This window comes from Apodemus sylvaticus, chromosome 1 (genome assembly GCF_947179515.1).
Source record: "Apodemus sylvaticus chromosome 1, mApoSyl1.1, whole genome shotgun sequence".
Lineage (NCBI taxonomy): Eukaryota > Metazoa > Chordata > Mammalia > Rodentia > Muridae > Apodemus > Apodemus sylvaticus.
In genome coordinates this window covers 190,334,303-190,346,712 of record NC_067472.1, presented here as the reverse complement: position 1 = coordinate 190,346,712, position 12,410 = coordinate 190,334,303, and the positions used below count along the sequence as shown (strand labels likewise).

Sequence of the window (12,410 nt, the reverse complement as noted above, 5' to 3'; positions counted from 1 at the left end):
TTCTTCCTGATTCTCAGAATTCAGGTGGGATTCTTGCAACCACAGACTTCTTAATATTCTCTTCTCCCTTCTTCAGTGTGCATTGTCATCTAAAGCCAACATGAATCACTAATTCTTTGTGAAGACTGCAGTTTAACTCAAATAGGTTACTATTTTGCATTAACCTTAAAGAAATGTCTGTTTTCTGGATTTGCACAAAGCAGAAAACAGCATTCAATGTAATATTTGTATGTTAGATATTAAATTTGATCTGGTGGATGGAAGTTGGTTTCCTTTTGAAACATATATACAAGTAAAATTAAGACTAAGCATCAGCTTGCAAAGGGGATATAATGATTCTGTTAGTAATTTTGGAGGGAATCTGGAGATGATGCAGGTAAAACTCTGACACCTGACTTTTTAGAACAAAAGTTAAGAATGAGAAAAATATAAGTAAATGAATCTTGTTGGCAAGCAGGTTTTTTCACATAGAGGATAAATAAGTAAATGTATATTCATCTATCTGTGTGATGAATACACAGTTGGCTTTATCAGAATTATGTAGTATTTTATTGTGTGGATGAGTAGTATAAAAATTCTCAAAAGCCAACATCTGTATTCAGGTACAAACCCTTATTGATTATTACATGTAATTATACATCTTATTAATATACACATTGTTTTTAACATGTTGCAAACCTAAGGAAATTGTATTAATCATATTTATGGTACATTTTGCCCTTTTATTTTTTATTGGTTAAGTTATTATATTGATTATATTATATTCCATTTGTAACCTCCTCTCCCTCCAAATTATATTAAATTCTGACAACAGAATCTGATGGAATCTTTAATTTAGTATTGGTTAAGTGATTATATTGATTAATATATATTCTGTTTGGAGCCTCCTTTCCCTTCTAATTGATCTGAATTCTTTTTTATGTTTTATGATCGTGTATTTGGTTTTGCTTGTATCATCTGTGTGCCCACAGTCAGCATCAACAAGTGGACTGATAGGGAGTCCAAAGAGCCTTCCTTGCTCCAGGGATAACAGAGTGGTAGAAGGACCTTATCTTCCCACCTCCATTCCCTCTGCTCGCCATTTGCTTCAGAATCTCAGCAGTGAACTTCTTACAAAGCACTTCCACATTTGTTCAAAAACCCTAGTACCTCAGGGTGGATAACGGAGTCCATTGTTTTCTCTCACTTTGCTTATCCCTTTTGTCTGCCAACCACAATCAAGCCTCCATGTGTATTAGTGTTTACTGTATGACATAAATAAAATGTAAACAAATAATGGGACTAGAGAGATGGTTCAGCGGGTAAGAGCACTGACTGCTCTTCCAAAGGTCCTGAGTTCAAATCCCAGCAACCACATGGTGGCTCACAACCATCCATGTGATGATGATGAGATCTGATGTTCTCTTCCGGGGTGTCTGAGCACAACAACAGTGTACTTACATATAATAAATAAATCTTTAATAAAAAATGTAAACAAATAAATAACAGAACAACAAACCCTTTCTAGTCCCTCTGCAATCTTAATCAGTGAGCTGTGGCCCTGTGTGTGTATACACATGTGTGCTATATACACATAGGTACCTAGGGATGATAATGAAGAAATAAAGCCACACAGAGAAATAAAGTACACACAGGAAAGAGGATATTCAGCACCACTGTGGCTTTACACGGAGAAGATAAAGAGAAATTCCCTGTTAAATATTTACAATTTATAGAAGAAGCCTTGGCAAAACTTGGAGATGATCCTAAGAATATCTTCCTTTTCTACTTTCTCTAATAAAGCACATTCTATAAACATGAAAGCAGGTGGAGAAAAGAATAACTCTGTACTTCTTCAGGGCCAGAGATTCCTCATGAGAGATCAACATTATGGGGAGGGATTATAAAAATTTTGTACTGTTTTGTGGCTAGGACCCTCTTGGCTTTAGGGGAGCATTACATCATAGCTTGTTTGTACAATCCTGTTAATTTTCTTCAACAAAGCCAGTGCTGGAGGCTGAGATACCAGAAAGTGATAAAAATGGGGAGCTGTTCCTGTTTTCCAGCATGGAGCTTCAGGGCATGAAGGTTTTTTATTATCACTTTCTTGGAGGTGAGCAAGATGTCAAAAGCATGTTTTCCTTCTCTTGACCTCAAATTTCTTCCCAAATTGGAGATCTGTCTGGTAAGTCTTACTGCAGACTTGATTAAACTGCCTAAGAGCAAAAGAATGTTGAAGAGTTGGGAAGGGTACAAGGTCAAAGGTGCAGTACAGCAGGTTCTTTAGGACACCCATACTATACACTCCTATTCTTATCTGCCTTTTAATATAATCTCTTGGGGGCAAGGGAAACATTTCTCTTTTTTGGTATTTTTTTATTTACATTTCAAATGATTTCCCCTTTTCTGGCTAGCCACTCCCTGAAAGTCCGATAAGCCCTCTTCCCTTCCCCTATTTTCCCATCCCAACCTTCCCACTTCCCTGTTCTGGTATTCCCCCTATACTGCTGCACTGAGTCTTTCCAGAACCAGGGGACTCTCCTCCGATCCTATTGGACATCATTTAATATGTGGATTATGTCTTGGGTATTCCACATTTCTAGGCTAATATCCACTTATCAGTGAGTGCATACCATGATTGATCTTTTGAGTCTGGGTTACTTCACTTAGTATGATGTTCTCCAGCTCCATCCATTTGCCCAAGAATTTCATGAATTCATTGTTTCTGATGGCTGAAGAGTACTCCATTGTGTAAATATACCGCATTTTTTATCCATTCCTCTATTGAGGGGCACCTGGGTTCTTTCCAGCTTCTAGCTATTACAAACAGGGCTGCTATGAACATAGTGGAGCATGTGTCCTTATTGCATGCCGGGGAATCCTCTGGGTATATGCCCAGGAGTGGTTTAGCAGGGTCCTCTGGAAGTGTCATGCGCAGACTTCTGAGGAACTGCCAGAATGATTTCCAAAGTGGTTGTACCACCATGCAATCCCACCAGCAGTGGAGGAGTGTTCCTCTTTCTCCACATCCTCATCAACACTTACTGTCTCCTGAGTTTTTAAACTTAGTCATTCTGACTGGTGTGAGGTGAAATCTCAGGGTTGTTTTGATTTGCATTTCCCTAATGACTAATGATGTTGAACATTTCTTAAAGTGCTTCTCAGCCATCCGAAGTTCTTCATGTGACAATTCTTTGTTTAGCTCTGTACCCAACTTTTTAATAGGGTTATTTGGTTCTCTGGGGTCTACCTTCTTGAGTTCTTTGTATATATTAGATATTAGCCCTCTGTTGGATTTAAGGTTGGTAAAGATTCTTTCCCAATTTTGACAGTATCCTTTGTTTTACAGAAACTTTGTAATTCTATGAGGTCCCATTTGTCAATTCTTGATCTTAGAGCATAAGCTATTGGTGCTCTGTTCAGGAACTTTTCCCCTGTGCCCATGTCCTCAAGGGTCTTCCCCAGTTTCTTTTCTATTAGTTTCAGTGTGTCAGGTTTTATGTGGAGGTCCTTGATCCACTTAGAGTTGAGCTTAGTACAAGGGGATAAGAATGGATCAATTCTCATTCTTCTGCATTCTGACCACCAATTGAACCAGCACCATTTGTTGAAAAGGCTATCTTTTTTCCACTGGATGTTTTCTGATTTGAATTCTTGTGATGAAATCACATACTCACACTAGTCTCTTTCCGGTCTTTAATATGAAAAGCACATGGTGTGTTAAAATGTGTGCTATTCTATAGGTTATTTACTTATGTGACCCTAAAGATGTTGATGCAATCCAAAATTTATCAATGCAGGAATAATTCAATAAGTATAAATTTTATTCTGAGTTACTGTCTTGGCATTGTTCTCCAGTCCAAGTTGCTGTTTTGTGATAAAATAGCTTCTCACTTATCAAGAAATTATGCAGATCACTTGTGAAGCATGGACACTAGAACAGAGTACTGAAGACAGCAGTATTCAACCTTATCATCACTACAGGGTCAAGTAAAGCCCTTTCGATGTCTGCTCATGTTAAATCCCTGAAAACCATTGAGGAACTGGCTCTACAGATCCTCTTGTTTTGTGAGTTCAGGGTTGTGTCTGTGGCCAATGTATATCTCTTTATCTGTAATCTCACTCCAGTCTTGACTGGTTTTCAGCAGAGGCCCAGGCAAGTGGTTTTAAGCCAGATGGCTGTGGCCAATGCCTTGATTCTCTTCATCACTACATTCCAAACAACATGATGGCTTTTGCTCAAAATAGTTCTAAAACTGACCTCAAATATAAATTAGGATACTTCATTCGAGTGGTAGCAAGAAGCACAAACTTATGTTCCACCTATGTTATGTGTATTCATCAGTTTGTCACTCTTGTTCCTGTTAACAGAGGTAAAGTTATACTCAGAGCAAGTATCCCAAATTTGGTGAGTTATTCTTGTTACAGTTGTTGGTTCTTCAGTGTCATAATAAACACCTATATCCCAATTGAGGTCACAGGTCCACAAATAACAGACAATAACAGTGACTCTAAAAGCAAGTTGTTCTGTTCCACTTCTGGATTCAGTTTAGGCATTGTCTTCTTGTGGTTTGCCCATGATACCATATTCATGAGCATCATGGTCTGGACCAGTGTTTCCATGGTATTTCTCCTCCATAGACATCACCAGTGAATGAAGCGCATCCTCAGTCCCAATCAGAATCCCAGAGACCAAGCTGAGACCAGAGCATCCCATACAATCCTGATGCTGGTGGTCACATTTGTTAGCTTTATCTTCTAAATTTTACTTGTATCATCTTTTATACCTTTTTTATATATACTCATCAATTCCTGAGGCATTGCAGTGAAGTCTTGGTTGCAGGTTTTCCCACTATTTCTCCTTTATTGTTGACCTTCAGAGATCCTAAGGATTCTTGCTCTGCCTTCTTCAAATGTTGAAAGCTAGAGTCACTAAAATGTAGCATATAGAAGACAGCTTTACTAATACCATTAAATACTTTATTCCATAATAATATTTTCAACATCTTGTATGAACAGGGTATGATGCTCAGTGCTGTGATATTAAAAGAGTAAGGTTATACTCATTTGTTGATGTAAAAAGATTTCTGGTTTGATTATGACTGACACAGTGAATTATTTACCACCCTCTGTTCTCTTTTATATAACTGCACTCCAATGCAGGCTGGTCTAAATCAGATAGATGAAACCTATTTTCCCTAAAAGGTTTAATGTGTTATAAGGTCCTGATCAAAGTATTAATCTCTGTTCCTTTTAACTTTACACATTAAACTTCATATAAGTACAGAATCACTCTATATTTCTGCATCTGAACAAATAAGAATATATTGTTATAATTAAATGTTTTCACACGTGGAATGTTTGTTAATTTTTTATATAATGCATGTCATTCCATTTTAGTTAGAAGAAATATGCTTTGCTATATTGAACTCCACTCAGGTGATAGTCAGTCATTGAACCACATCATTTGTGCTCTCTCGAGCAGTGCAAGCCACTCAAAACATGAAGAGTAAAGAAAAAAATAGGCAATAGTAGCTCATACTCAGGAGCATTAAAAGGTGTAATGTCTCAGGACCAGGGAGAATACCAGGATTCAAACTGGACATCTTCTCCTGAGAGGGCAATGTCTTCATTCTGAACCATGGTGAAATTGTTTTTCCAATCATCAGAAACACCTGCCAATCAAACAGGAGACGAGGTATCAGAACAATGAAGAAGCAAAGATGTCACTCAGTCAGTGGCTTCCTCAGTCACAAAATTATTTTCTCAAAAAAACCCTGAGATTTCACCTCACACCAGTCAGAATGGCTAAGATTAAAACCTCAGGAAGCAGCAGGTGTTGGTGAGGATGTGGAAAAAGAGGAACACTCCTCCACTGCTGGTGGGGTTGCAAATTAGTACAACCACCCTGGAAATCAGTCTGGTGGTCCCTCAGAAAACTGGGCATGTCACTTCCAGAGGACCCTGCTATACCACTCCTGGGCATATATCCAGAGGATTTCCCAGCATGTAATAAGGATACATGCTCCACTATGTTCATTGCAGCCCTATTTATAATAGCCAGAAGCTGGAAAGAACCCAGATGTCCCTCAATGGAAGAATGGATACCAAAAAAGTGGTATATATACACAATGGAGTACTTATTCAGCCATTAGAAACAATGAATTCATGAAATTCTTAGACAAATGGATGGAGCTGGAGAACATCATACTAAGTGAGGTAACCCAGTCTCAAAAGATCATTCATGGTATGCACTCACTGATAAGCAGATTTTAGCATAGAAACTTGGATTACCCAAGTCATAATCCACATATCAAATGATGTCCAAGAAGAACGGAGGAGTGGCCTCTGGTTCTGGAAAGGCTCAGTGCAGCAGTATAGGGCAATACCAGAACAGGGAAGTGGAAAGGAGGTATGGGGGAACAGGGGGAGGGAAGAGGGCTTATGGGACTTTAGGGGAGTGGGGAGCCAGGAAAGGGGAAATCATTTGAAATGTAAATAAAAAATATATTGAATAAATAAAAAATCCTGATGTTTAATATTATTCCACACTAGATATGCAATTGTATATTGGCCAACATAAATTTCACAGTTGAATTCATGATTGTATGCTTGTCCTAGACAAACATAAGGTATCTGAGCAATTAATAACAACTTATTTTTTCTTTTTGTCCTATTTCCATGTATATCCATTCTAAATGTTGATACTAATGTTCATTAGTAAAAACATTATACAAAAATACATTATTTCTCATACAGACAGGTATATGTGGTTTTTACTGTGTCTAAGACACTCATGCTGTAAGAACTGAATATCAATAAAGGTTTAGAACATACAATTCTTAGATTTATAACCTAATATTTACTTTTCATCATTGAAAATCAAAATTAAGTACCTAATATTAAATATTACATTCATTTACATCTCAAATGATATCCCACTTCCAGGTTACCCAACCCCCATCCCTCACCTTACTTCTCCTTTCCCCTTTGCTTGTATGATGGTGCTCCCATACCCACCCACACTCTCCCACCCCATTGCTCCAGCATCACCCTACACTGGAGCAGCAAACCTCCCTGGGACAAAGGACCTATTCTCCCATTGTTGTCAGGCAAGGCTGTCCTCCCAAAAATGTGTATCTGGAGCCATGGATCCCTCTAGGTACATGCCTTGGTTGTTGGTCCAGATTCTAGGAGAGTTCTGTTCTTCCAGTGGGGTTGCAATCCACCTCGACTCCTCAAAACCTTCCTCCAGCTCTGATACCACAAACCGTGTCCTCAGCTTGATAGTTGGCTTCAAGCATACACATCTTCATTGGTAAGTTGCTGGCCAAACATCCCAAGGAACTGCCACACCAGGATCCACATCTTGATCTCAGCAACAGTGTTGGGTTTGATTTCTGCAGACATGATGGAACCCCAGGTGGGCCATTTTTGTCCCAGTTCATCCTTTGGAAAGGAATAGTTCTTGGATAAAATTTGAGATGGGTGGGGGTCACAATCCCTCTACCAGCGACTTCCTATCTACTGGAGGAGGTCTCAACAGGTTCTATCCTCTCTCTGCTCTGTGCATTTTGGCTAAATCATACCAAATGGGTCCTGGGGACCTCATATTTCCCTGCTATCTATGAACATCCAGTGACAATCCCCAGTTCCTGATCCCCCCTGGTATGTATTTTTGTATGATTTCCTGTTTCTGGTACTGCCCACCTTATTTCCTTTCACTCCTTTGTACCTACCATAATGGTTGCTCAATCCATATCTTTGCTTATTGTACATCCAGATTCATTGTTTACACAGCATATTCTCAGATACTAACAAACATATAAAATTTCTGATAAAGATTCATGTGTATACCAGAAAACAAGTCGCATTCTACCTGAAAACAAGTGGATATTGGAATAATTCCCTGGATTCAGGTAGGAAAGAACTATTTCATTTAAAAATATGTCAAACTTATGTGTCCTGGTACAAACATGGGAAGCTTTGGAATGAACCAACTTCCTGAGCAATTGCATAATCTGAATGGCATATTGCTGGTTTTCTGGAAGGAGTTTCCATAGCATAATTTTTGCAAGAGTGAAATAGTAGGGAGAAAAATACTCCATAGAAATGCAAATAATGAGTCCCTTGTCCTACCACTGAGTGCCCCAATTTACATCTGACTACAAGATCAATTCAGAACTCAGATTCTCCCAAAGGAAACAAAAACTCTTTCCTAACTTCTGCCCAGTTACTCATTAAAGTCTGACAAACTTCTGGACATCATCATTAAACATCAGAAAGTAAAAATGGAGATTTGCTCTAGGGATAAATGATTTTACCTTCATTAAAGATATCCCAAAGATACCATGCAGATAAATGCACTGAAGACAGACACAGATGACACAATAATAAACTCTCTGGAGGATGTCATGTCCTGGTACCCTATTATTTTATGAGACTGGAAAACCCTTGGGTTACCTTCATAGCATTGCATGGAAAATAAGAAACCTTTCCGAATTTCCTTGCATTCTCAGGCAAAGAGTGGCACAGAGAACTTCTTCAGTGTAACAGTCACCACAAGATATGCTTCTACAGGAGCTGTGCTCTGGGGCTGGCCTTTGGCCTGTGAACATGCTCATCCTGACTGTGGCTCAGAAGGTGGGATTCTTCCAAGCATAGACTTCTGCTTCAAATTCTCTTCTCCCCTTTTCAGTGAAAATTGTCTTCTGAAACCTACATGATTCGTGATTTCTTTTTGAAGACTGCAGTTTAACTCAATTAGGTTATTACAATGCTCTCATCTCGAAGAATTACCACTCAGCAAAAAACAGCATTCAGTGTGACATCTGCATGTGAGATGTTGAATTTTATCTCATGGATGGAGGCCCCCGTGTTCCTTTAGAAAACATATAAACAGATAAAATGCAGACTAAGAGTCAGCTAGAAAAGGGTGTAATAGTGATTGTGTCAATAATTTTGGAGAGAAGCTGGACATGATGCAGGTAAGACTCTGGCACATGACTTTTGATAACAAAATTAGGATCGGGAAAACTACGAATAAATGAAACTTGTTAGCAAGGGTTTTGTTTACATGGAGGATACATATGTAAACCTATGTTCAACTGTGTGATCAAAACACTGCTGATTTATCAGAAATATTTGTTATTCTGTTGCTTAGATGCATACTATAAAAATTCCTCAACAGCCAACAACTTAGTTTTCTACAACTGAAATCAGCTACACATCCTTATTGATTATTACATGTACACAAACATGTTAATAACATTCACATTCTTTTTCACATGTTTCCTTATCATAAGGAAATTTTATTAACTCCTTTTATGGTACATTTGTATTTTCTTTTTATTGATGAAGTTATTTTAATGATTAAGTTATATACTGTTTGCAGCTTCCTCTCCCTCCTAATTATATTGAATTCTGATGAGAAAAATCTGAAGATGGAATATGTACATTTTTATTGTTTAAGTGATTTAATTGAATAAGTTACATGCAATTTGCAGCTTACACGCCATCCTAATTATATTGAATTGTGATGATGGAATCACATACTCATATTAGCCTCTATCCTGTTTTTATTCATATGCAAAGGCCATGGTGTGTTACTGTGTAGGTTTTTGACCTATGTGATCACAAAGATGTAGTTGCAATACAAAATTTATATCTGGAAGGGGTTTACATCAGCATAATTTTTGCAAGAGGCAGGAGTTATCCAATAAGTATAGTATTTTATTATGAATTACAGCCAATGAACTGTCCAACAAGCAAAGTTCCTGTAGTCTGATAGAAAAGAGTCTCACTTATCAAGGGAAGAAATTATCCCAAATCAATTGGTAAGCATGGATAATAGAACAGAGTCCTGAAGACAGCAGTGTTCCATCTAATCATCTCTTCAGGAAAGGCTTCTTCATGTCTGCTCATGGTAAAACCCTGAAAACCACTGAGGAAGTGGCTCTTCAGATCCTCTTGCTTTGCCAGTTTGTGGTTGGGACTATGGCCAATGTATTTTTGTTTGTCCACAATTTCTCTCCAGTCTTGACTGGTTCTCAACAGAGGCCAACACAGGTGATTTTAAGCCATATGGCTGTGGCCAATGCCTTGATTCTCTTCCTCACTATATTTCCAAACAACATGATGGCTTTTGCTCCAAGAAATCCTCAAACAGACCTCAAATGTAAATTAGAAATCTTCACTCGCCTGGTGGCAAAAAGCACAAACTTGTGTTCCACCTGTGTCCTGAGTGTCCATCAGTTTGTCACTCTTGTTCCTGTTAATAGAGGTAAACTTATTCTCAGAGCAAGTGTCCCTAATTTAGCGAGTTATTCTTGTTACAGCTGTTGGTTCTTCAGTGTCTTAAATAACATCTACATTCCAATTAAGGTCACTGGTCCACAAATAACAGAAAATAACACTGACTCTAAGAGCAAATTGCTTTGTTCCACTTCCAGATTCAGTGTAGGCATTTTCTTTTTGCAGATATTCCATGATGCCACATTCATGAGCATCATGGTCTGGACCAGTGTCTCCATGGTGCTTCTCCTCCACAGACATCGCCAGCGAATGCAGCACATACTCACTTCCAATCAGGACTCCAGAGGCCGAGCTGAGACCAGAGCAACCCACACTATCCTGATGCTGGTGGTCACATTTGTTAGCTTTTATCTTCTAAATTTTATTTGTATCATTTTTGACACATTTTTTACATATTCTCGTGTATTCATGAGGAATATCAGTGAAGTTTTGGTCATAAGCTTCCCCACAATTTCTCCCTTATTGCTGATCTTCAGAGACCCTAAGGATCCTTGTTCTGTGCTCTTCAACTGGTGAAAGCCAGAGTCACTAAAAATGCCAAAAACAAAAGAAAGCTTTACTAATATCATGGAATACTTTAATTCCATAAATATTTTTAAACATCTGTGAAGGAACAAAGCAGGATGTTCTCTACTGCTCATTTCATCAAAAGGAAAGAGTAAAAGAGTCAAAATCAGACTTGACAGGTTTAATGTCTCAGGACAAGAGAAGATACCAAGATCCAAACTGGACATCTTCTCCTGACAGACCTTAGTACATTTTTTTACCCTGGACCATGGTAAAATTGTTTTTCCAATCATCAGAAACACCTGCCAATCAGACAGGAGACAAGAGGTATCAGAACAAGGAGGAGGCAATGTTGTCACTCTGTCAGTGCCTTATATGGTCACAATATTATTTTCTCAAAACACCAAGATCAAGCGTCTAACTCTTCATCTGCGTGAAAATGACCAAAGCAGCAGAGAGGACAAGATAAATATCTAAAGTGGTTATAGATGTCACTGTGATGAAACTCAAAATATGGTATGTGGTACTTAAATCCTGTAAAAAGTGAAATATTTTAATATTTATTTTGTTTATATGTATTGGATGTATATGTATGCAGATTCTATCCCCTAAAGAAGAATAGGTGTCAAGCCCCTAGAGCTAGAGTTAAAACATGTGTAGGCCTACAAATATAGTTTCTAAGAATCAAGTTATGAACCACTGGAAAAGTGGCCAGGGTTCTAACTTGCTCAGCCATCTCTCTCCAGCCCCAAACTGAGAAAGTTATACAACCCAATTGACACTTCACTTCCAATTAATGGGGAAAATTGCTAGGAACAGCTATATCAAAAGAGCTTGAAACAATATAATATGAAACAAGAGTAAGTGCTATATTGAGGAATAGATTCACATTGAATTACAAAATTAATATAGAGGCTTCAAGTACCTTATCACAGAATGTGATCAAGACATGGTACTGTCCCATTTTACAGACTTACAACACTAAAAATGACAAAATTGTAGCATCCTGTCTTTATCATTACACTGGCCACAGTAAGATGCAGCAAGAAAGCTCAGCATACAAAGCACTCACCACTTAGAACTGAATACTTGACTTCAAGCCCCAGAGCCTACATAGTTGAAAGAACAAACTCCTATAAGTAGTGCTCTGTCTTCCTCAAATATGTGCTTGAACAAGTCCACACACAGTAAAGAAAGAATAGTTTCTTTTTGATAGTTTATTTTCATTTTAAATGTTATCCCCTTTCCTCTTTTCCCCTCCAAAAAATCCCTATCCCATCCTCCCCACCCCTGCTCATGAACCCAACCACTCCCACTTCCCTGTCCTGGCATTACCCTACACTGGGGCATCAAGCCTTCACAGGACCAAGGGCTTCTCTTCTCATTAATGTCCAACAAGGCCATCCTCTGCTACATATAGGGCTGGAGACATGGGTGCCTCCATGTGTAATCTTCGGTTGGCAATTAGGTCCCTGGAAGCTCTAGAAGTAGTGGTTAGTGGGTATTGTTGCTCCTCCTATGGGACTGCAAACCCCTTCAGCCCCTTGGATTCTTTCTCTAGCTCTTCCATTGGGGACACTGTGCTCAGTACAAAGGTTGACTGGCTGCAT

At 38.5% G+C, this 12,410-nt stretch overlaps 1 protein-coding gene and 1 pseudogene across 1 annotated transcript; both read left to right on the top strand.

The window, feature by feature from the left end:
* The first annotated feature begins 3,983 nt into the window (after positions 1–3,983).
* On the top strand, positions 3,984–4,899 carry LOC127683159 (vomeronasal type-1 receptor 1-like; annotated as a pseudogene).
* Positions 4,900–9,891: 4,992 nt separating this feature from the next.
* Positions 9,892–10,809, top strand: LOC127683153 (vomeronasal type-1 receptor 2-like). The gene has a single exon (XM_052180154.1). It carries the CDS (start codon positions 9,892–9,894, stop codon positions 10,807–10,809), a length of 918 nt encoding a protein of 305 aa, XP_052036114.1.
* Positions 10,810–12,410: the final 1,601 nt, after the last annotated feature.

Excerpts from the sequence above, each read along its gene's own strand:
- LOC127683153 (XM_052180154.1), top strand. The coding sequence starts at position 9,892 with ATGTCTGCTCATGGTAAAACCCTGAAAACCACTGAGGAAGTGGCTCTT.